A 19,878-nucleotide genomic window follows, 5' to 3' on the forward strand; every position below is an offset into this window, starting at 1 on the left:
CCAGAAGTGATAATAATTTCCAGTATTACACCTCCGTGTTCTTACACCTACTTAGTCGGTCATGAAACGGACGACAAAACGGTGTATGAAGGTGGCAGCGACTTCAAATACCACTATGGTGAACCAGATGGATTTCTTGGCTGAGGGGCATTCGGCATCGTATACCGAGGCACGGTCATTGCTTAAGGAAAGTCAGACGATGGAATGCTAGTTGGTGATAGAGTGGCAGTTAAGGTTTCCTACCCCAGCGAACGCGATGACGCATCCTTGGCTAGCGATAAAGAGCGTTTCAACAAACTGCTGCAAATGGATCATCCAAACGTTGTCCGGTACATGTGTATCTCAGCTAAGCAGTCGGGAAAGAGGCTAACCTTCCGAAATTGTGATGCCGTTTTACAAAGGTAGGGCAAGCGTACCATTCACTGAACTGCCACTTGAGCAAGCCAAGAACAAGAAAAGGACATGCTTAAATCCGATATATGAATATGTTTATGTTTTCTACTCTACGTTTTGTAACTGTTGAGAAAGTAGATCGTAGTGCATTACAGTAAGTGAAAAAACAGGTTAAACAGCAGCGGTAAATTCGAGAAGAGATAGTACAATTGCGAACATAGGGCATCAAGTCGAAAGAATGTAATCAGTATGTTCGTTGAAATTTCGGAAATTTTTCGTGAGGTATTGGTCGAGCCCGTATATGAATGTAGTAAAGCGAAGGTATGTTGTAGGCGGTGACCTGGCTAGAAAAATGGAAAAGATGAAGAATGACCTGAAGACGCTTGGTATCAGTCTTGACGAGAAGATCTTGCAGGGTTATTTGAGAGATCTCGCTGAGGACTTTGTTACATTCATGGGCAGCATTTCATCCACACCGATATTAAGCCCGAAAACGTTCTCATTCAGTTGTCCCTAGACGGACGGGAGAGCCTAGTAATTGGCGACATGGACGACGCCGCTTATGTGGGGGACAACAAGGAGACCGTTGAAATCGGTTCACGACTGGGCACGGTGTTCTGGGCTAGTCCAGAGCTGCTGCACTATGGCGTTCTTGAGGCACCAAAAAAAATCCGGATCAGAAAACCGACATTTACAGCCTTGGTTGCTTGTATCTACGATTATCCGCGCTCTTTTTTGGGAGTCCCACGGAACAGCTCCGTAACGCTGAGGGCAGAATCCCCATCAGCAAAAGGACTGAAAGGGCGTGGCTACGTTTATCTGGTTGCGGACGGTTTTATACCTCGTGTCCCCGAGTCGATGCAGCCGTACGTTCAACACGTTCTTCGTAGATGCCTCATCTTTGATGCGAACAAGCGAGCTACCGCGCAGGAGCTGGTTAGCATGCTGTCATCGACTGATGTCAACATCGATTAGATTCACAGCGCTAAACGTGCCGGCAAAACGATCGTTATATAGCAATCTTCTACCCGTATGGTATCAATTTTGTTTCATTATGCTTTCCGCATGTTCAGTAGCAACAGCAACTGTTGCATCTGTAGTATTTTATATTATTTTGTCATTTTACTATCTGCCTTCCTGCTGAAGCGTCATATTACAGATTCTATTTTCTATATGTGACAGTTTCGTACTGTCAAACACATTAAGTTTTGTACTGAAATCGTAAGATCTCAGTTTTTAATTTTTCTGTCGTTATTCTTGCACGCTTCTTGTAGGTTCTATTAAAATAGAATGATATGACACGTGTCGTTTACAGGTTTTGCGCGGTAGGTTTAGCGGTCACGCAGCTGCGTACATCAATCTGCGTTGGCGTAAGTCCATGTAAGTTCGTTTAAGACATTGTTATCCGCGTAAGTTAAAGTAAGCTACGTAAGTCAACGTAAGCTAATGTAAGTCTATGTAAGTTCGTGTAAGAAATTGTTGTCCGCGTAAGTTAATGTAAGCAACGTAAGTAAGCCTAACAAATCTCAAAAAACTTTGCGCTTGCCTTACGTATTCCGTATTCGGTTTTATGCCCAGACCTGGGTATACTTATAAGTTATACACACTGATTTACGTTTCCTACTTTGACCTCTTCAGTCTGCATTAACTTACGCTGACTTACGTGAACCTAAGCAGACTTACGTTACTTACATTACTTAATAGTTGAATATGTAATCTACTAATTTACACGAGCAACAGCTGCGGAAACACCCACTTACGTTTACTAACGGTGCCTTAAGCGAACCTACGTTGCTTACAACCTCTCTACATGTACCCACATTTTTCTGTATACAAAACGTGCCATAAGTGTATTAAAATGAAAGATGTTGGAGAACAACAGCGGAGCAAAAGAGTGCACTATATAACAATAAAAAAAAAACAGTGATGCAGTCGATAGTAGTACTCGATACAAATTTTGAATAAAACAGTATTAATACGTACCATACTAGCGCTATCGTCTAATGAAATGAAACCAAGGTTTCTGATCTTTATTTGTAAATCTTGGGAAGCCAATCACGTTGATGGTCTACGGTTCTCGTTGATCTGAGACAGTTGATCGAACACCTGGCGCGCAGATATTCTCTGGCTACTGGCGAAGCAGAGACAGTTGCGGATACACGCGGCTAGCTCGGGTGGCACAAGCTCGGCGTCAAAAACGACCGGAATATACCCTTGCATAACCGCTGCCGAAAATGCAAAGTCGCTGATAGCCTCAGTCGCACCCAACACTTTGCCGGTGACCGGATGCTGCAGTGTTTCTCGATAATCGCCCGTAACACTGCGGATCAACTGCAGCAAGACACATCCCAAGCTCCACACGTCCGTTGCCGAGCCGGGCATCGAAGGCCACGTGGTGATGGTTCCCAGGGGTTCTATCGCATGAATCATTTCCGGCGACATGTAGCGCTCGCTGCTGCGGAAATGCTCTCTGTTAAGAGAGCTGACGCAGCATTTTTGCACTGTAACGAGGCTGTCCAAGTCAGAAATGCGCAGAGTCTCGCGTTGGGCGTTGTTGCCATCGATGAGCATGTTTGTTGGTTTCAGATCGCCGTGAGTTAGGCCGTTCTCGTGCAGGTACGCCAGTCCGTCAGCCAGGTCCAGTGCGTGGCTGAGGGCATCTCCCACATTCAGAAGCATTCCGCTGTCTTTCATCCCTTTCAACTTACTTTTCAGGTTGCCTGCTAAAATCAGACACCCAATAACTGTACGTTCTTAATGACAAATCAAATTAATTTCGTGTTCCAGTGGAACACGAACAGTACCACTAAAGTGACTAAACTGCACACAATCCATCTACACAGCTTGTTTCATCAAGCGTACAGAAAAAGATCACGTTGATAAATTTTAGTGTGACTGTTGTTGATGGACAAGCTACGGCTGATCTAGCCATAAGTACGTTAACTTTAAACTAAAGGGAGGATAGAGATTATTTTTCGTTTTTTCATGTTCAAAATTTTAACTGCAACGTATAATATCCGCGTTTGCACATTACGCTACTTTGATGGCTACTGCTTAAAATGAGAACACTATACTTAATTTTGAAGAAAAATGTTTTCAGCATGACAGACATCGCTACTGTAACTTGCCTAAAATGCGTTGCACATTTACTTACCAGGATAATAGTCCATGACAAATTCCACACTTGCACTATAAAATGTGGGAATAATGGAGATCTGATGATAGTTCGCCAAGTGGTCGTGTTTGAGCTTCAGCATCATTTCGAATCTCTCCAGCAGTTTGGCATAGTTTTCTGGATTTTCCACAAACCTGTTTTCCCTTACATGGAAACATCTCACAGCAACAACGTCCGGTCCAACATAATTGCCGCGTTCCGTAATGCTGGCTTTGCAAGTCTCGCCGAAGCTTCCTGACCCAATGAAGCTACGAGCGTTGTGCCTATCGTATCGATACTGGCAAGTGCTCCCGAAACAGACAGTTTGGCGTTGCATCGACATTATGTTGCGGAGGCGAATATCGACGGCCGGTATCGCAAAGAAAAGAGAAAGTGATCAGTAGTGCTTAATAAGCGTTTGACCAGTCAGTACCATTTACACAGAAAGGGCATTCATCATCCTTCACGCCAATGTGAAGTACTTACTACGTAAGTTTATTAATATATGCTTCACCCAGACCAACACAACTCAACTGAATGATAACAACAATATCCAGACGATCAACAAAGTGTTTCGTGTTTCTAAGAACCGTTGCTAAGAACATATCTCGAGAATCGTAATTATAAATATAAACATTAATTATGAGTCATACATCACATCCCCTCACACAAAGTATGAAAAACGCAATAAATAGAATAAATAAAGAAAAACGGTTACGCGTTCTTTTGTTTGGCGTTTCTTTCCGGTTCATCCGCTGGCAATTCCGGTTCAGCCTCAAAATGGTCATCGTACGCTGGATCCTCGTTGGCTTCCTTGGCGGGCTGACGCTCCCAGGCCTGATCCTTCTTCGCGGTACGCTTCATGTGGCAGTACCGCTCCACGTGTCCAGGTTTTCCGCAGTGATAGCACGTCCGATTGGTGACGCGACGCGGGTTATCGTATATGAAAACTAATTTCTTTACCAACTTAGGCATGATTAAATGACTGTTTAGCAACCCGTTAATATAAATATATGCCAATAGCGTAAGTTAAGCTTAAAAATGATAATGTTACTTCCAACTGAATCAGACACAACTGAATAATTCTTACAATATTTTTCGACTACAGTACTTCGCAGCAATATGTTGCTAAGCGTGTAAATTTTTTTTTAATTCAGTCGTAAATCTCGTGAAAGTTAATGCTTTACATAATCGCCAAACCTGACCGGCTCCTTCCGCTCACGTTCGCCACGGCGCACTGGCTGCTCAGCAACGCGTGTAGGAGCTGGCTTAGTTGTTTTTCGGGGTTTTTCCGTGGAACGAGCAGGAGGAACAGTACTCGTACTTGGGATAGTACTCGTCGTTGGTAGTACTGGTACGGTGGGAATTGCAGGCTCGCTTTTCACGCTGTCCTGGGCAGCTACTAAGCTTCGCCCTTGCACTTCGGCTGGCGCAGCTACCAAGCTTCGCGCCTCTTCCTGCACACTTGCATGTGCACTGGTCTCACTGACCACTGGTGTGCCATTAACACTAGCAGGAACTAGCACTGACATTTCATGCGCTTTAGCGGCTAATTGCGCTTCTACGTGCTCTTCCGCCGTTAGCCATTTACGAGCTAAAATCTGATTATTATGGCGTCTTTGTATTACACCATCTACCTCAACTTCCCACATTGTATTGCCAATCGGTTTCATTAGCTTTCCTGCTGCCCAGTCTCGCAGTCTATTTTTCCGAAAATCTTTCACTTGCACGTGCTGACCAGCCGTAAATGTTCGTATTTTGGCTTTTCTGTCAAAATTCTTTTTCTGTCTCGCACGCGCATCTAGGTAGTTAGCACTTTCCGGATGCACTAAATCTAACACCGATTTAGTTTTGCGATTTAAAAACAATTCACACGGCGATTTTCCTGTCGTACTATTCAGAACATTGCGAATACGACTTAAAAACTCTCGTAATGCGACTGCCAAACTTTTTCCCGACTGCATTCCTTTTTCGATTCCCTTTTTCACCACGTCAACATAACGCTCAGCCTGCCCATTAGACTGAGGATGACCAGGTGCACTGGTCAGATGCTTAATTCCATACTGTTGACAGAATTTGAAATTCTTCTGACGTAAACTGACTTCCGTTATCGCTAACGATTGTATCACACAATCCGTATCGCGCAATTAGATTTTCAAATATTAACACCACGTTCTCAGTATCAGCTTTACGAACGTCAAACACTTCGAGCCATTTCGAATATGCGTCTACAATGATAAGTAGCATTCGCGTTTTGAAAGGTCCCGAAAAGTCAATATGCAGCCGCTGCCACGGGCCCTGCGGCACCGGCCACTGCTGTAACGGAACTTTTGTCGGCTCCTTCGCTAATTTTGCACAAATTTCACATGCAGCTGACACTTCCTCTAACGCTTCATCAATATTTGGCCACCGTACATGGCTTCTGGCTTCGGCTTTCATTTTAACAATACCAGAATGCGTGGCATGTAAATAATTCATAATACGGTTACGTAATGTACTCGGTATTACCACGCGGTTATTCCATAGCAGACAGCCATCACATACTGAGTATGCTTCTTTCATGCGTGAGTACGGTAACAATTTTTCGGCCACGTTCTTTGGCCAGCCATTTAAATGATACGTCATAACTTGCTTCAGCTCATCATCTTTGGCTGTTTCAACACGTACAATATCCGCAGATACAGGTAAATTCGACAGTAACTCAGTCTCTACTAAGTTCACCGTTTCGGACATTCCGAAGTCTTCCTTATCAAACAAATCGATTGAATGCAACGGCAGCCTACTCAAACCATCGGCTTGACCAAAGTCTTGAGTACGTCTGTCCTCTATATTGAAGGTATATCCCATTAGTATAATTGCCCATCGCTGCAACCGATTTGCTGACACTACAGGAATGCCTTTCTTACTTCCGAAAATTGTCACCAGCGGCTTATGATCTGCCAGTAACAAAAATTCTCTTCCGTACAAGTACTGATGAAATCGCTTGACACCAAAAACCAAAGCCAACGCTTCTTTCTCAATTTGACCATAATTTTTCTCTGCTGACGATAGCGATTTAGACACATGGGCAATCGGTTTCTCTGTGCCGTCGGCTAATCTGTGACTCAGCACTGCGCCTATACCGTACTTAGACGCATCGGCCGCCAATACAAGCGGTAACTTTGGATCGAAATGCACTAGCTGAGTCGCTTTTGTCAAGTCATTCTTCAGCAATTCGAACTCTCGCTGACATTGGTCATCCCACTTCCATACAGTTGTCTGCTTTAATAAATTATGAAAACAACTGCACCTGCCAGATAAATTTGGCAAAAACTTTTGCATAGTGATTTACCATGCCGAGAAATTACCTTAATTGACTCACATCTTGGGGCGGTGGCATTTCTACAATAGCGCGAGTTTTGTCTTGCGAGATATGCCGCCCCGTACTGTCAATTATAAAACCACGATGAAGGCATCATAAATTCACACTTCTCTTTCTTAACCGTGAGTCCGTATTTTTCCAATCGCTCAAGTACTGCCTCCAGATTTTTCAAATGTTCTTCATCATCTTCACCCGTGATGATTATATCATCAAGATATACTGCTACACCTTCACAACCTTGCAGTATATTTTCGATTAATTGCTGGAAAATACTAGGCGCAACTTGCTACACCAAACGGCAATCGATTGTACCGAAACAATCTTTTATGCGTATTTATCACAAGCAAATTTGCACTTTCTTCGTCCAACGGTATCTGAGCGTACGCTTCTCGTAAATCGATTTTACTAAACTTTTTACCACCGTTTAATTTTGCAAATAATTCGTCAGGATGTGGTAACGGATACTGGTGTACATCCAGCGACGCACGCACTTTTTTCTTAGGCTTTTTGATAGAAGTAATTGGTGCAGCCCATTCTGCATAATCAACTGGCGTGAGTACACCCAATTTTACCAGCCGTTCTAAATCTTTCTCGACTTCTTCTTTCTGTGCAAACGGTACCGGCCTTGCTTTGCAAAAAGAACAGGACGAGCGCCATCTTTTAAGTACAAGTGCGCTTTAAAGTTTTTACAACAACCAAGCTCGTCCCTAAACACTGCCTTATATTTCTGCAGTATTTTTGCAAGGCTAAATTCTTCAATTCTACTTACAGTACCTTGCTGTAACTGTTTTAAGCTTAACGCGCTCAACTCCAGCTCTGATATCCAGTCACGGCCAATTATACTGCAACCTTGTTCAGTAACCAACGCTTTTAGTGTCTTCGTTACGCCACTATGCTTCACTGTCACTTCTACCATTCCCATTAAAGGAATAACATGGCCCGTAAAACTACGTAAACAGTAGTCAACTTTCTGCAACTTCGGCGCACCTAATTTCCGCCATGTTAACTTGCTCATTATCGTGACTGACGATCCCGTATCTAACTCCATATTCACAGTCTTGCCGTCAATATTTAACGGGACAAAAATTGACGACGGGGTTACTGGTCCAGTACGCAAAACATCATACGGTATTCTCTCAACATAATTCGTTCGTCTTTGCCCTCTCTGACCACGCCCTCTTCGTGGCGCTCTACACACTTTTGCCAGGTGACCTCGACGGCCGCAGTTATTACACTGTGTGTTCTTATGGGGACAGTCCGGTTTCATGTGTTCGGTTGAACCACACCCGTAGCAAGCTGCTTTACTGGACCGCTGTCCGAATCGGCCTGGTCCTCGGAACCTACCGCCACGGCCTCTACCGCGACCACCATACCCACCGCGCCTAATCGCTGCTACGTCTGGAGAAGACGATCTACCGCCGACCATCTGCTTAGCGTCTGCTTTACTGGTTTCGTATTTATCCGCCTCTTCGTACAATTTATCGAATTTTTCTACAGACGACACTGGCAACGTATACAAGTAACGGCGCGTAGTTTCACTGGCTACACCTGACATAAATGCAGCACAAAGCTGGTCATCTACAAACGCGTCTGGAAAATCACACTTGACGCACTGATTCCTTAAATCGTTCAAAAATCTAGCAAAGTCTGACCTGACTTCTGCTTAATCGAAAAGAAAGTAGCACGCTCTACTCTTATATTTGTTCGTTTGCTGTACACCAGCTTTAACTTCTCATACAGTTCCTCGAACGTGAACTGACCTGGATCCTTCGGGCGACACATAGAGGCTAGCATCTCCATGGCCTTCGGATTCAGGGATCCCAAGAGTAGTGGCTTCTTCTTGTCATCGGTCATTTTGAACGATTCCACGTGGCTATTAAACTGTACACGCCACGTTTCCAGCTTCATCGTGTCTGGGTCAAATTTATTTAATTTGGGCAACCCGGTGGAGTCATCATCACCCGACACCCTAGTATTCGGCGTGCGTGTCTGAGCGCCTGTCACTCCCACGGGTGACGTGCCTCCCGTAGCCATGGTCAATTACCACGTTTGACCAGTCAGTACCATTCACACAGAAAGGGCATTCATCATCCTTCACGCCAATGTGAAGTACTTACTACGTAAGTTTATTAATATATGCTTCACCCAGACCAACACAACTCAACTGAATGATAACAACAATATCCAGACGATCAACAAAGTGTTTCGTGTTTCTAAGAACCGTTGCTAAGAACATATCTCGAGAATCGTAATTATAAATATAAACATTAATTATGAGTCATACATCACATTATGTTGCGGAGGCGAATATCGACGGCCGGTATCGCAAAGAAAAGAGAAAGTGATCAGTAGTGCTTAATAAGCTAGCTATCTAGCCCTTGATGCACTATTGGCAGCTCTTCGTCCAGTTTTTTTTGTAATGTAAACCAAAAGTTTGGCGGCATGGTGTTTTCTGGACGCACTTTCTTGCTGAGTTCTCTACAGGTTTATATACTGTAGCAACAGATGCAGCATAAAGTAATACTGAAGTGCATGACTAGCACAAGAAATATGATGATTGACTGCATTGTGTACGACTTGCCGCCGAGCCGACGGCGGTGTGCGTGAATGCACTCGTATCTCCCTGAACCATCAATACTCACCCATTAAAATATAGTTACTGCTCAGAGACTGCAGTCACGATGGCAAATACGCTTAATCAATCAACACTGACAAACAAACAAAATTATGATATCAGTTATGATATTTTTTTTAAAATAGTAATGATACATTTATGCGTCTAATTTCTATGCAAACATGCTCCTACGCAATTTTGCATCTACATATGTTATGCAATATTCATTATAGGCTTTTAGCGGTCTTGTTGTTACCGCTATAATATAATCATTTACGCGGCAATTTCCGCACTAATGTCAATAATTCAATCAAGCATTTACTTTATTCTATTGGATGACCCTTAATTTGTTTCTGCAAGAGTTTATTCATATATTTTGTCGCTTCCGAATGGCCTGTTCACGTGCAAAATCCAGGAATGTCAGTGTCCGGCTGAAATTGGAAATGAAGTGGTTGGGAGTTTCCACTGTTGGGCGAGATGCAGAAAGCGGGCCTGAACGAGAAGTCAACAGACTGATATAATATATTGGGTAATGTATTGACAAATAGTGTGACAAACCACCACTCTTCCCGTTGTATTTATTATTCGTTAGGGTGATACATGGTGTTCGAGGAATATGTAAATGCTACTGACATTGCTTGAACAACCACACAGGGCACGGTAAAAACACATAGTATTAGTGACACTTGACTTCGCCCGTATGTATCATCAATTAGGGATCGGTGTGCAACAGTACTGGGTGCACACGTTCAGATATTCAGCTATGGCACGGTAAGTACACGTTAAATATTTTCGGGTATATGTTTTGACTTAAATCCATAGTATCCCACGGTATTCTCTTCCTATCCTTCATGTACCCTCCAAATTTACTCCTTCTTTTGATCACTGCCGTATCCCAACTTATCTCTGCAGTATCCATTACACATCTAAAATGCATCCCACTAAAAAACCAAAGGGATACTTGAAAAATACTCGACGGATACAGTAAGGATACGTTAGGATACAGTGGGATACAGAAAAACTGGATAAGCCCCAATTCCAAAGCTGTATTCATCAAGATACATGAAGGATACGAAGAGGATACTGTAATTTTCGAAGGTGAATTTTGAATGCATATTCTTATCGTATTGATGGCGTTTGCCCAGTAAAGAATTACCCGGAATCATAGCCCATTTGTAAAACAAAGTGCCAGGTACACTGTATAAGAAATAACTCAGGGTCTTCAAAGCGTGTCCTTATGCGTAAATCAGGGAATGCAAGCCGGCCATTTTTATGGTTTATGGTTCACGCTGATCTGGGACACCTGATCCAACACTTGACGGGGAGATATTCTCTGGCTGCTGGTGTTGCACAGGCACTTACGAATGCACACGGCAAGCTCGGAAGGAACGGGCGCGGCGTCACAGACGACAGGAACATACCCTTGCATAACCGCTGTCGAAAATGCAAAGTCGGTGATAGCTTCAGTCTCACCCAGCACTTTTCCGCTAACCGGATGCTGCAGTATTTCTCGATAATCGCCCGTAATATAGCGGATCAACTGGTGCAAGACGCATCCCAAGCTCCATACGTCCGTGGCCGAGTCGGGCATCGGGGGCCACGTGGTAATGTTTTCCAGTGGTTCTATCGCATGAATCATTTCCGGCGACATGTAACGCTCGCTGCTACGGAAATGCTCGTAATCCAGTGAGCTAACGCTGCAGCGTTGAAGAGTAACGAGGCCATCCCAGTCGGATATGGGCAGAGTATGGCGTTGGGCGTTGGAGTCATCGATGAGCACGTTTCCTGGCTTCAGATCGCCGTGAGTTATGCCGTTCTCGTGCAGGAACGCCAGTCCGTTAGCTAGGTCCAGTGCGTGACTGATGGCATCTCCAACTTTCAGAAGTATATATCGCGATAAAAAAATGATGAAAGACAACGGAATATATTCCGTTGTCTTTCATCATTTTTAGCTTACCTTTCAGGTTGCCTCCTAAAATCGACAAAGGGCGTGATCAGGATCAGAAGTGAACAGCTACGCTGGTATACCTATAGGTAATGCACCGCATATACGTAAACATTACTGAACAAGTACGAAACCAGTTTGCTCGTTCAAAATTATTATCTGTGCTGCTCGGTTGATGTTCGTTGTCCAACCCACCGTTTCCATAGCTGAAATTAGCTGGTACAGTTACCATTAACTTATTTTAGTACAAACGATTTACTTTGAGCTTTGACAATTTCTCTGTTATTGCGCGTAGGTCGCAACAAACACAAGTGTTCCTCATTCAGCATCCTGTGAAAGAGGTACGCAATAAAGAGCGATACGCGCGTATTACTTCGAATTTGTACCATTTGCCAAATTGCTAATCCAAGTTAAAGTAAGGAGCAGTGTAAACCGATCCAAAGTGCAGACTGTACAATCTCCATAAAACGGGAAACAACTATTATCATAAGCGCGTGCTCTAGGAGTATAAGAGGAATGGAATGAACAGTCACACGTAAACGTCGTTCCTTCTTCTCATACTTCTGGAGCACGGCAATGATGGGACAGATCGAATTTTACAAAAAACGCCTGAGGAATGATGTGCTCAGCATGGCAGCCATCGCTAAATCGAATAAAAAGCGTTGCGTATGTACAGAGTCTGCACTAACCAGGATAATAGTCCATGACTAACTCCACATCGGCACTACAAAGTGTCGGGATGATGGAGATCTGATGGTAGTCTACCAAGTGATCGTGTTTGAGTTTCAGCATCATTTCAAATCTCTCCTGCAGCCTGGCATAGTTTTCTGCATTTTCCACAAACCCCTTTTCGTGTACATAGAAACATTTCACAGCAACAACGTCAGGTCCAACATAATTGCCGCGCTCCGTGATGGTGGCTTTGTGAACCTTGCCAAAGCTTCCTTTTCCAATGAAGTTACGATAATCGTATCGATACTGGCAACTGCTCCCGAAACACGCTGGCTGAATCGACATTGTATTGCGGAAACAGGCGCTGACGGGGCCGACACTTAGACAAGAAGTGATCGATTTAATTTTGATGGTAGTGCTGCTCTTTGTAGACAAATTATTCGAAATTGGCAGCGTATTAAACTGTACTCTTAACAATCACAATATGCTTCCGCTGAGCTCTCTACGGCTTTGGTTGTGAAACGGCTTCACAAGCACGAGAAACGTCGAGAATCTAACTCATGCTTTAAAAACAAAACTGTATACGGCGTGGCGATGAGTCACCCGCTGCCTGTTCGAGCGCACTTATAATTATGATTTATATCTCATTGAATGGTACGAGTGCAGTGTAAACTGAATGCAGAAGTTGGTGGCAGTAACAAAATAAAAGATAAATTTAAATATATCAGCTACTGAGTGCTGAAAGCGAGCTAGCAATATAATAATTACGGACAATATAATTATGCGGAATCCGCTTCCTTTTAAATGGTAGTTTGATCGTCCCAACACCGCCTATCCATCTCTGTCTGTCCCCGCCATATCACACGAGCAGCTGGATGCGAAGAGTTTTCCGAAAACTTTGTCCCTGGTTGGTTTGGGTTTTTTTCTGCATCGACGCAGCTCCAGAAGCACGCTACAGAAACTACGGTGACCCTTCTTACCTCTGCGGTCGCCCTTCGATACATTGGTTTTAAACTCAATGCGATCAGAATAACACCCACAACTTTGGCAAATATATAATGTGAAGTATTGTTAGATGTATATTTTAATATAGTAGACCCCGCGCAAACTGCGCGGAACAAATCAACGTACTGCAGAAAATATAAACTCATTATTGCCAAATTAATGTGGCTTTTAAAAATTAACATTAAAATAATTTAATTTGACTTGCAAATACTGTAATGACAAAAGGACAATTAATCCACGGCCCACACTTCCTTTTTACCTCACTGACAGTAACTACTCCGAACTGTCCGTTAGTTCACAATTCTACCGATAACATTATGTTTGTATGAACATTTACAGCGAAAATAAGTACTCTCGGTCCGTTAACTGGAAAGTCGGGACATCAAAAATATGAACTTTTGTATTCCGGAAACGTTCTGTTTTTTGTGTAACTTTCTAACAAATTATTTTAGTTTTACCTGGTCAGCCACCAAGCAAACTCCGCTCAACTTTATCCCCAAAATTATTTCTGCTCGCCCCTTTTGCGACTTTTTTAATTTCAGTCGGCCCGGTGATAGCAAATCAACTGATTCACAACCGCTGTTGTCCTTGCCTTCCATTACTGGTTATAGTACTTACTTCCCGGTTAATAATCATCATGTCTTCAGCCATAACTATTATTTTCAATGCGTAGTCGTTTTTACTTTGATAGTTTATACGCAACATTTTAACTACTTATTTAAAATTTTATCGCAACTGTTGTGACATCCGGTAGTTAATCCAAGGCCCCAAACCGTCTAGGGAGTCTCATTGTGTTTTATACTGTGTAAATGTAATGCATAATCATTTTATAACCAAGCGTCACGTACGATTCTTTTTTAAATAAGTTCTATAACATTCGAAAAATGTGCTCTCAGAAAGGGTCAGATGATTTTCGGCAACAAAGACAATCGTACCCGCCCGTGGGAGCATTGAATTGAAAACTGTTCAAACCGCTTCGGCTGGCAGCTACTTTATCTGCATTCTGCAGATCTTGTAGTCCCCGCTTCTCCACAGTGAATGTGAGCCCTTTGAAAATCTTCCTTCAGCCCTTTCATTTTCTTCCTCGAAACTGACTTTCGACGAAAAATTAATAAGCTCAAAAGCTCCCAAATGACATACGCAAAGGTTTGAATTTAATTCTGTGTAGTGTTCAGCGGAGTTGTCGGAGTTGCGTTTCTGGCTGTCTCATAGACTCTCACTCTGTTGGAGACAGTGGTGGCGTGATTGGCTTGGCAGTGATGGGTTCTTGACTTTTCCCGTAGACTTTGTATGGTATGTTTTTTTTTAAATTTTCTTTCAAGTCTCAAATAGTTTGAGAAAACTAACCCGTTTCTGCAAATCTATGATCGCAGCGCTATTGAATGATCTATAGACAATCAAAGTTTGGTTCAGTGTATCGTTTGCAAAAGGGAGATACGAATGGAATTTTGCTAAGGTTTACGCTATTAATTGTGACGTTGCGCAAACACGCTTCTCGTGGCGGTTGCTACTTCTCGTCGCTTTTAAGTGTGTTTCTTCGCGCCTCTCGAAAGTGTAAAAGAAACTTGGCGTCGTTTATCGAATCTCATCTTGTAGCTGCAATTTTGGCTCGTGAATTTTTTATTCCCGAAACGCCGCATTTGTTTGTTCATGCTTGTATCTTTGCTCACGCAGCCACCGATGGCATTGCTCATCCTGTAAATACTGGGATATTTGGAGCTACATCCCATCAGTGTTCCATATTAGGGAGGTTAGTGCAATACTGGATAAACTTCAGGAAAGGTAGACTTGTGAGAGTCCGTAGTAGTGCGCGTTTAAACGTGCGAACCTTCGCGGGTTCGACGGCACTTTGCCTCGAGAATTTTGTGTAAACACTCGATAAACAAAACAATTAATTTCTTAATTTGACTTAAATTATAACCTGCAAAGTGGATGATAAAAGGAGAGAAGATTGTGTAGATTTATTATTACTCTTGTGTAAACGGTATGTATGGCAGATGACAACTGTTTTCTATACGGTCTGATGAGCAGGTGAAGTGCTTATCACAAACACTTACAGCTACTGAGCTGCTCGATGAAAAGACCTTTATTGTGCTTTTCGCCAATTGTTTAGTGTTTAGAATGAGGTCAAAAATGAGTTATCAATATTATCTGCTTATTGTACAGTACAATGGATAATTTATTCGTATGAACGAGTTGCATTGGTTTTTATTTGGCAGGGTAAAAATTGTGGATGTCTCTCTGTCGGCTGTCTTCACGTCGTCATCGTTGCGGAAAGCAAATCACGGTAAGTGAAGCTCTGCAAAGCCAGTAAATGAATCGCAGTTTTTGAAGGGTTTACTTAAATATTTTTTAAATTTGTGAGGTAATATTTTTTAAATTTGAGAGGTAATATAAAAGGTTGCGTGCAGGCTGCTGGATTTCTCTGGAGCGTTTCGGTTTTGGACATCGTGTGAAACCTACAACTGTTACCATGTGGGATGTCGACGATGCAGGTTCTGGTTGGGATGCCACCGATGTAGCTTCTGGTTGGGATGCAGTGGATGATGCCGACGGAGCGCAGACTTGTCTTTCTTCCGTTACTTTAGGTACATTTCCAACTTGACGAACAGATTCTATTGGCGCTCGCAATAGAAACTATACTTGTAGTTTTTTGATGAAATTTTTTAACATTTCAGATCCCCTGCTAAGAAACGACAGAAGCGAAAACGATCGGTTAAACAGCAAGAATGCGATCTCGAGCTGATACGGGCTGTAGCGGACTCGCTGGTTTACTCAATGCCATTAGTTGAAAGGGAAGCCGTTTGGAAGAAGATTGCAGAGAAAATCAGCAAGCCTGAGCAGATAAGAAGCACCAAGTACTGTAGAGACAGAACGCGAAAACTGTTGTTGGAATACAAGGCGCTGAAAAATCCTAACGTTGACCCCACTGGTGACGAACAGCAACCAGAGCCTTCAGAGTTTGAGCAGTTTTTGGAAACTGTTTATGCAGCTGAAGAAGAGTCTAAATCAATGACGGAAGCGCAGAAAGTGAAAGAGTCAGAAAACAAGAAGCTGGTAGAAAAACTGGAGGAGAAAGCCAAACAAAGAATGGCCCTTAAAGCAGCGACTAATGGAGATTCGAGCGATCTTGACTGGGAGATGGATGAAGGTAATTTTTTAGCGGTGTAGAGTTAATGTCTGTACGCGATCGTAATTGCTTCTTGGTCAACTTATTGCTAATGATTGGTTGCAGATATATCTCTTGTGTAATTTTGTTAATTATTTGTAATTTTGTTAATTATTTGTAATTTTGTTAATTATTTAACTTATCTGCGTTGTGAATAACTGTAATCAAAATTGATTAATGCACGACTGGCCACAACAAAATGCGAATATTTTGTGTGATTTTATTTAATGTATTGTTTAACAAACCAGTAACGGTCACTGCGTTTTCTTTAATTTACAGAAGCCCGAGTGCGTCATGAAGAGGAAAATCCGGAGATGTATTCAGCAACTGGCACACCGCGCAAGAAAAAGAGTCGAATGTTTTTTACCCCAGTTAAAAATACGTCTCCGTTTAAAAGTGTGTGGGATCTGGCAGAAGAAATCGCGATCAGTTATTCAAGGAAAAATTCCGCAGCGAGGCGCAAGTGCGTAAAGAAGAATTACAAGATAAACGAGAGGCCAGAGAATTCGATCGAGAGGAAAGAGAAAAGGATCGACAGTTAGAACGACAAAGGCTGGACGTTGAACGAAAAAGAACGAAAGTGATGCTACAGCTAGAAATGCGCAGTTAACTCTTTTACAACAAAGTCAGGAGACTATGCGAGATATGATGATGCTAGTGCTGAAAAGAATTAAGTTTTTTGGTGTTTTATGTTCAGTTTCAATCTAGAGGTCACAATTGCAGCAAAATTAGTGAATAGAAAAATCTTGACATACTCTGAAAATCATGAGCAAGTGTGTTTGATCACGAGGACCAGTGCGCACTTCCACTGTCAGGTAATTTATGGATTTCAAGATCAGGAAACTTCTATACAGAAAAATACTCTTTCAGGGTTGGCGGATGACTGTCAAAATAGTCGCCGGTCTGACTGCCGTATAAACAAGTATGGGCATTCGCTAGAATTACTGCAACGGGAACATATTTACCTGGCTGCGTAAGAAAAACTTTCATATTATCTCTGTCTGTTATAAACCGAAAAAGCTGTTCAACTTTTTTAAATCCTTATTCAACACAGATCCGAAGAGGTTTCATTTCGTCGTTCATTTTTGCTTGCCATGAGCCGACTGTTGTGTTTTTGTAAACCGGCATGACGTACAGGCTTTTCGCATAGGCACTGTCAGCGTACACCATAAAGCGATTATCCGCAGCAATATCATATTTGTTGTTCAAGTCCTGGATACGATCAGCAAGGAGACTTCTTCGAAATACCGTACTGTCGTGTAATTTTCCGACACACGGGCCATCAAACTGTAGAATCAAACCATTCGGAGCTTGCAAGGATTGAAACTTCAGGGCATGATATTTCTTGTATGAAAAGAACTGTCTCTGAATTTCATCTGGTCCTTGAGGGCGACAAACTTCAATCAGGGTTCCGTCCAGATATCCCATACAGTTATCGAATAGACATCCTTATTCAACATTTTTCTGGCACAAATCTTTGAAAAACGCTTCAGTTTGATAAGGAGACACAAAAGTATGCAGCAACCGGGCCACAAAAGTATCGTATATATGATTAACACACCACGTAAAAATTCTGCTGATTGCGCTTTCTGGTTTTCCAAATATATTGCACACTTCAATCAGGCGTCCCTTAATGGCCAGTCGTCGCAGTAGAACACATAAACATTCGATCCCGCGTAAAACAGACCTGTTATCCAGATAAACAATATCTGGTACGGAAAGAGCTGTCTTTAAACGATAAATATCCAGAAAGGTGAATCGGAAATTCGCAATACATTCATCATCAGTGAAAGAATTAAGGCGAAAATTAGTTTTTCGCTCGATATTCCACACCGGCCGATTCGGTTCAGAAAGAAAGAGAAATTCTTCATCGTCGATCGCATCACATAGGTATAAATCTTCTAAATGTCTATTCATTTTTGCAATATTCTAAGATGAATATTTTTGCAATATTCAATAGCTTCGCAAATGTAGTGTACTGATACAGCAGAAAATTCAAAGCCTACCAGCTACAGCATTTGCTTTGCGCAAGCTCAAATGTGACCGGTGTTTGCTTCCCGTCGCATCTAGTGCTAAAAGCGACGAGAAGTAGCAACCGCCACGAGAAGCGTGTTTGCGCAACGTCACTAATATATAGAGATTACATTTATTACTTGTAGTTAACCGTAGGAAGCCAGCATTCGTACTGAGTCAGTACTACTTACTGCTACCGTGCTACGTACTCTTGTACGTGTTAACAGCATACGTCGGTAACCAAGTAAGTCAGGAATAGGCAAGATTGTAATAACGCAATCAGATTTACACGACTATTGCAAATATCAACATAGGCAAAAACCGCCGAATGAGTTCGAAATTTTGCATGATGGTGTCATAATCAATGTTTTCGCTGGTCGTGGGTGATCAATGGTTTGGTTAGTCGAATACTCACACAGAACCCATTCTGTTTGAATACAGTACTTAATTTCACCCGGCTGCTGTCTGTCGCTAGATTCCAGGCGCCATTGGGGTGATCTTTTTTGTAAGCGTTTGCTGTAAGTTCCTTCTTCAAATTACTGGCGAATCCCCTTGTACCTCAGCCGCCATTTCGCCGACCGGCGTCGTTCCACTTTTTGGACAACTATACAGTAAAATTGTTTTGCTTGCTAATGCTGACTAGCGTGTAGTGTCGACTGCACTTATCTGCGTGCCCGGAATCGAGAGCAGTGATCACATGGTTAGGTGATTAAGAAACTGGATATGTTTGTGCAACCATCAGCAGTATTTCCAGTCCATGTAAGCGTTAGAAAATATCGCAGCGGGTGATTGCCGTGTGCAAAGCGTGGAGACGACAGAGACCTTGAAAAAGCAATACTGTTATCGGCCAAGTACATGAGACTTCTCATCTGCAATGCCATGACTCATGACGACATCACACGAGCCCGACCCGTGTCCGTCAAGGTCGATCGTCAAGGACACTGACATCACAGTTATGTCATTATTGCTCATTATTAATCATAATGATATCACACTAATGAATCACGGCCTTATTCCAACCGGTCCTGTTCCATATATAAAGGACGCCCCGACCAGCCGGAAATCATTCGAGTCTTTTCTATTCTGCTGATCAGCTAATGATTAATATACTCGTACAGAAGTGGGCGATGGTCAAAGATTATTAAAAGGTCGTGCACACCTGGTTGATTGGTTCGTTTGTAATATATAGGTAAATGGTCATCGTTGACCTTTCATTAGGGCTCATACACACAACACCGTAGGTACACACACAGGTTAAAGAACTGAGAACTCGTCACCATTGTTGTGACAGCAAGAACGGTTTGATGCAAGAAGCAGTGAGCAATTCCGTGCCGTGCATAACAAAAAGCAGTCGCTTACCGTTTGCATGCTCTCGCACTTTGTGTGCCATGTTAATGGATACTTCGCTTCGTCCATTATTTTAATCAGTACCACTTTAGGAATCAATATATTAATCACTTTTACTGCATATGTAGATACAGTGCTGGTCTTGCTGCATAGATTGCATGGACTGAATGGCAATGCATAGACTTCATTTGAGTCAGCCGTGGTT

The 19,878-nt window shown here is 42.6% G+C and overlaps 2 protein-coding genes across 2 annotated transcripts; both read right to left on the reverse strand.

Moving 5' to 3' along the window:
- Positions 1 to 2,448: 2,448 nt before the first annotated feature.
- LOC129601520 (uncharacterized) lies at positions 2,449 to 3,653 on the reverse strand. The gene is made up of 2 exons (XM_055500359.1): positions 3,548 to 3,653; positions 2,449 to 3,116 (listed from the first exon to the last, which is right to left on the reverse strand). The coding sequence occupies exons 1-2, from the start codon at positions 3,651 to 3,653 to the stop codon at positions 2,449 to 2,451; spliced, it is 774 nt and encodes a 257-aa protein (XP_055356334.1).
- A 7,015-nt stretch (positions 3,654 to 10,668) lies between these two features.
- On the reverse strand, positions 10,669 to 12,641 carry LOC129601524 (uncharacterized). Its single transcript, XM_055500363.1, has 3 exons — positions 12,157 to 12,641; positions 11,480 to 11,494; positions 10,669 to 11,397 (listed from the first exon to the last, which is right to left on the reverse strand). The coding sequence occupies exons 1-3, from the start codon at positions 12,482 to 12,484 to the stop codon at positions 10,793 to 10,795; spliced, it is 948 nt and encodes a 315-aa protein (XP_055356338.1). The 5' UTR covers positions 12,485 to 12,641; the 3' UTR covers positions 10,669 to 10,792.
- Between the last annotated feature and the right edge of the window lie 7,237 nt (positions 12,642 to 19,878).

Source organism: Paramacrobiotus metropolitanus, unplaced genomic scaffold (genome assembly GCF_019649055.1).
Source record: "Paramacrobiotus metropolitanus isolate TYO unplaced genomic scaffold, Prichtersi_v1.0 Parri_scaffold0000247, whole genome shotgun sequence".
NCBI lineage: Eukaryota > Metazoa > Tardigrada > Eutardigrada > Parachela > Macrobiotidae > Paramacrobiotus > Paramacrobiotus metropolitanus.

Bases quoted from the DNA above. Each gene is read 5' to 3' on its own strand.
- LOC129601524 (XM_055500363.1), bottom strand. From the start codon at position 12,484: ATGTCGATTCAGCCAGCGTGTTTCGGGAGCAGTTGCCAGTATCGATAC.
- LOC129601520 (XM_055500359.1), bottom strand. From the start codon at position 3,653: ATGATGCTGAAGCTCAAACACGACCACTTGGCGAACTATCATCAGATC. The intron at 3,117-3,547 runs GTAAGTAAATGT...GTCTGATTTTAG, and splicing joins TGTCATGGACTATTATCCTG to CAGGCAACCTGAAAAGTAAG.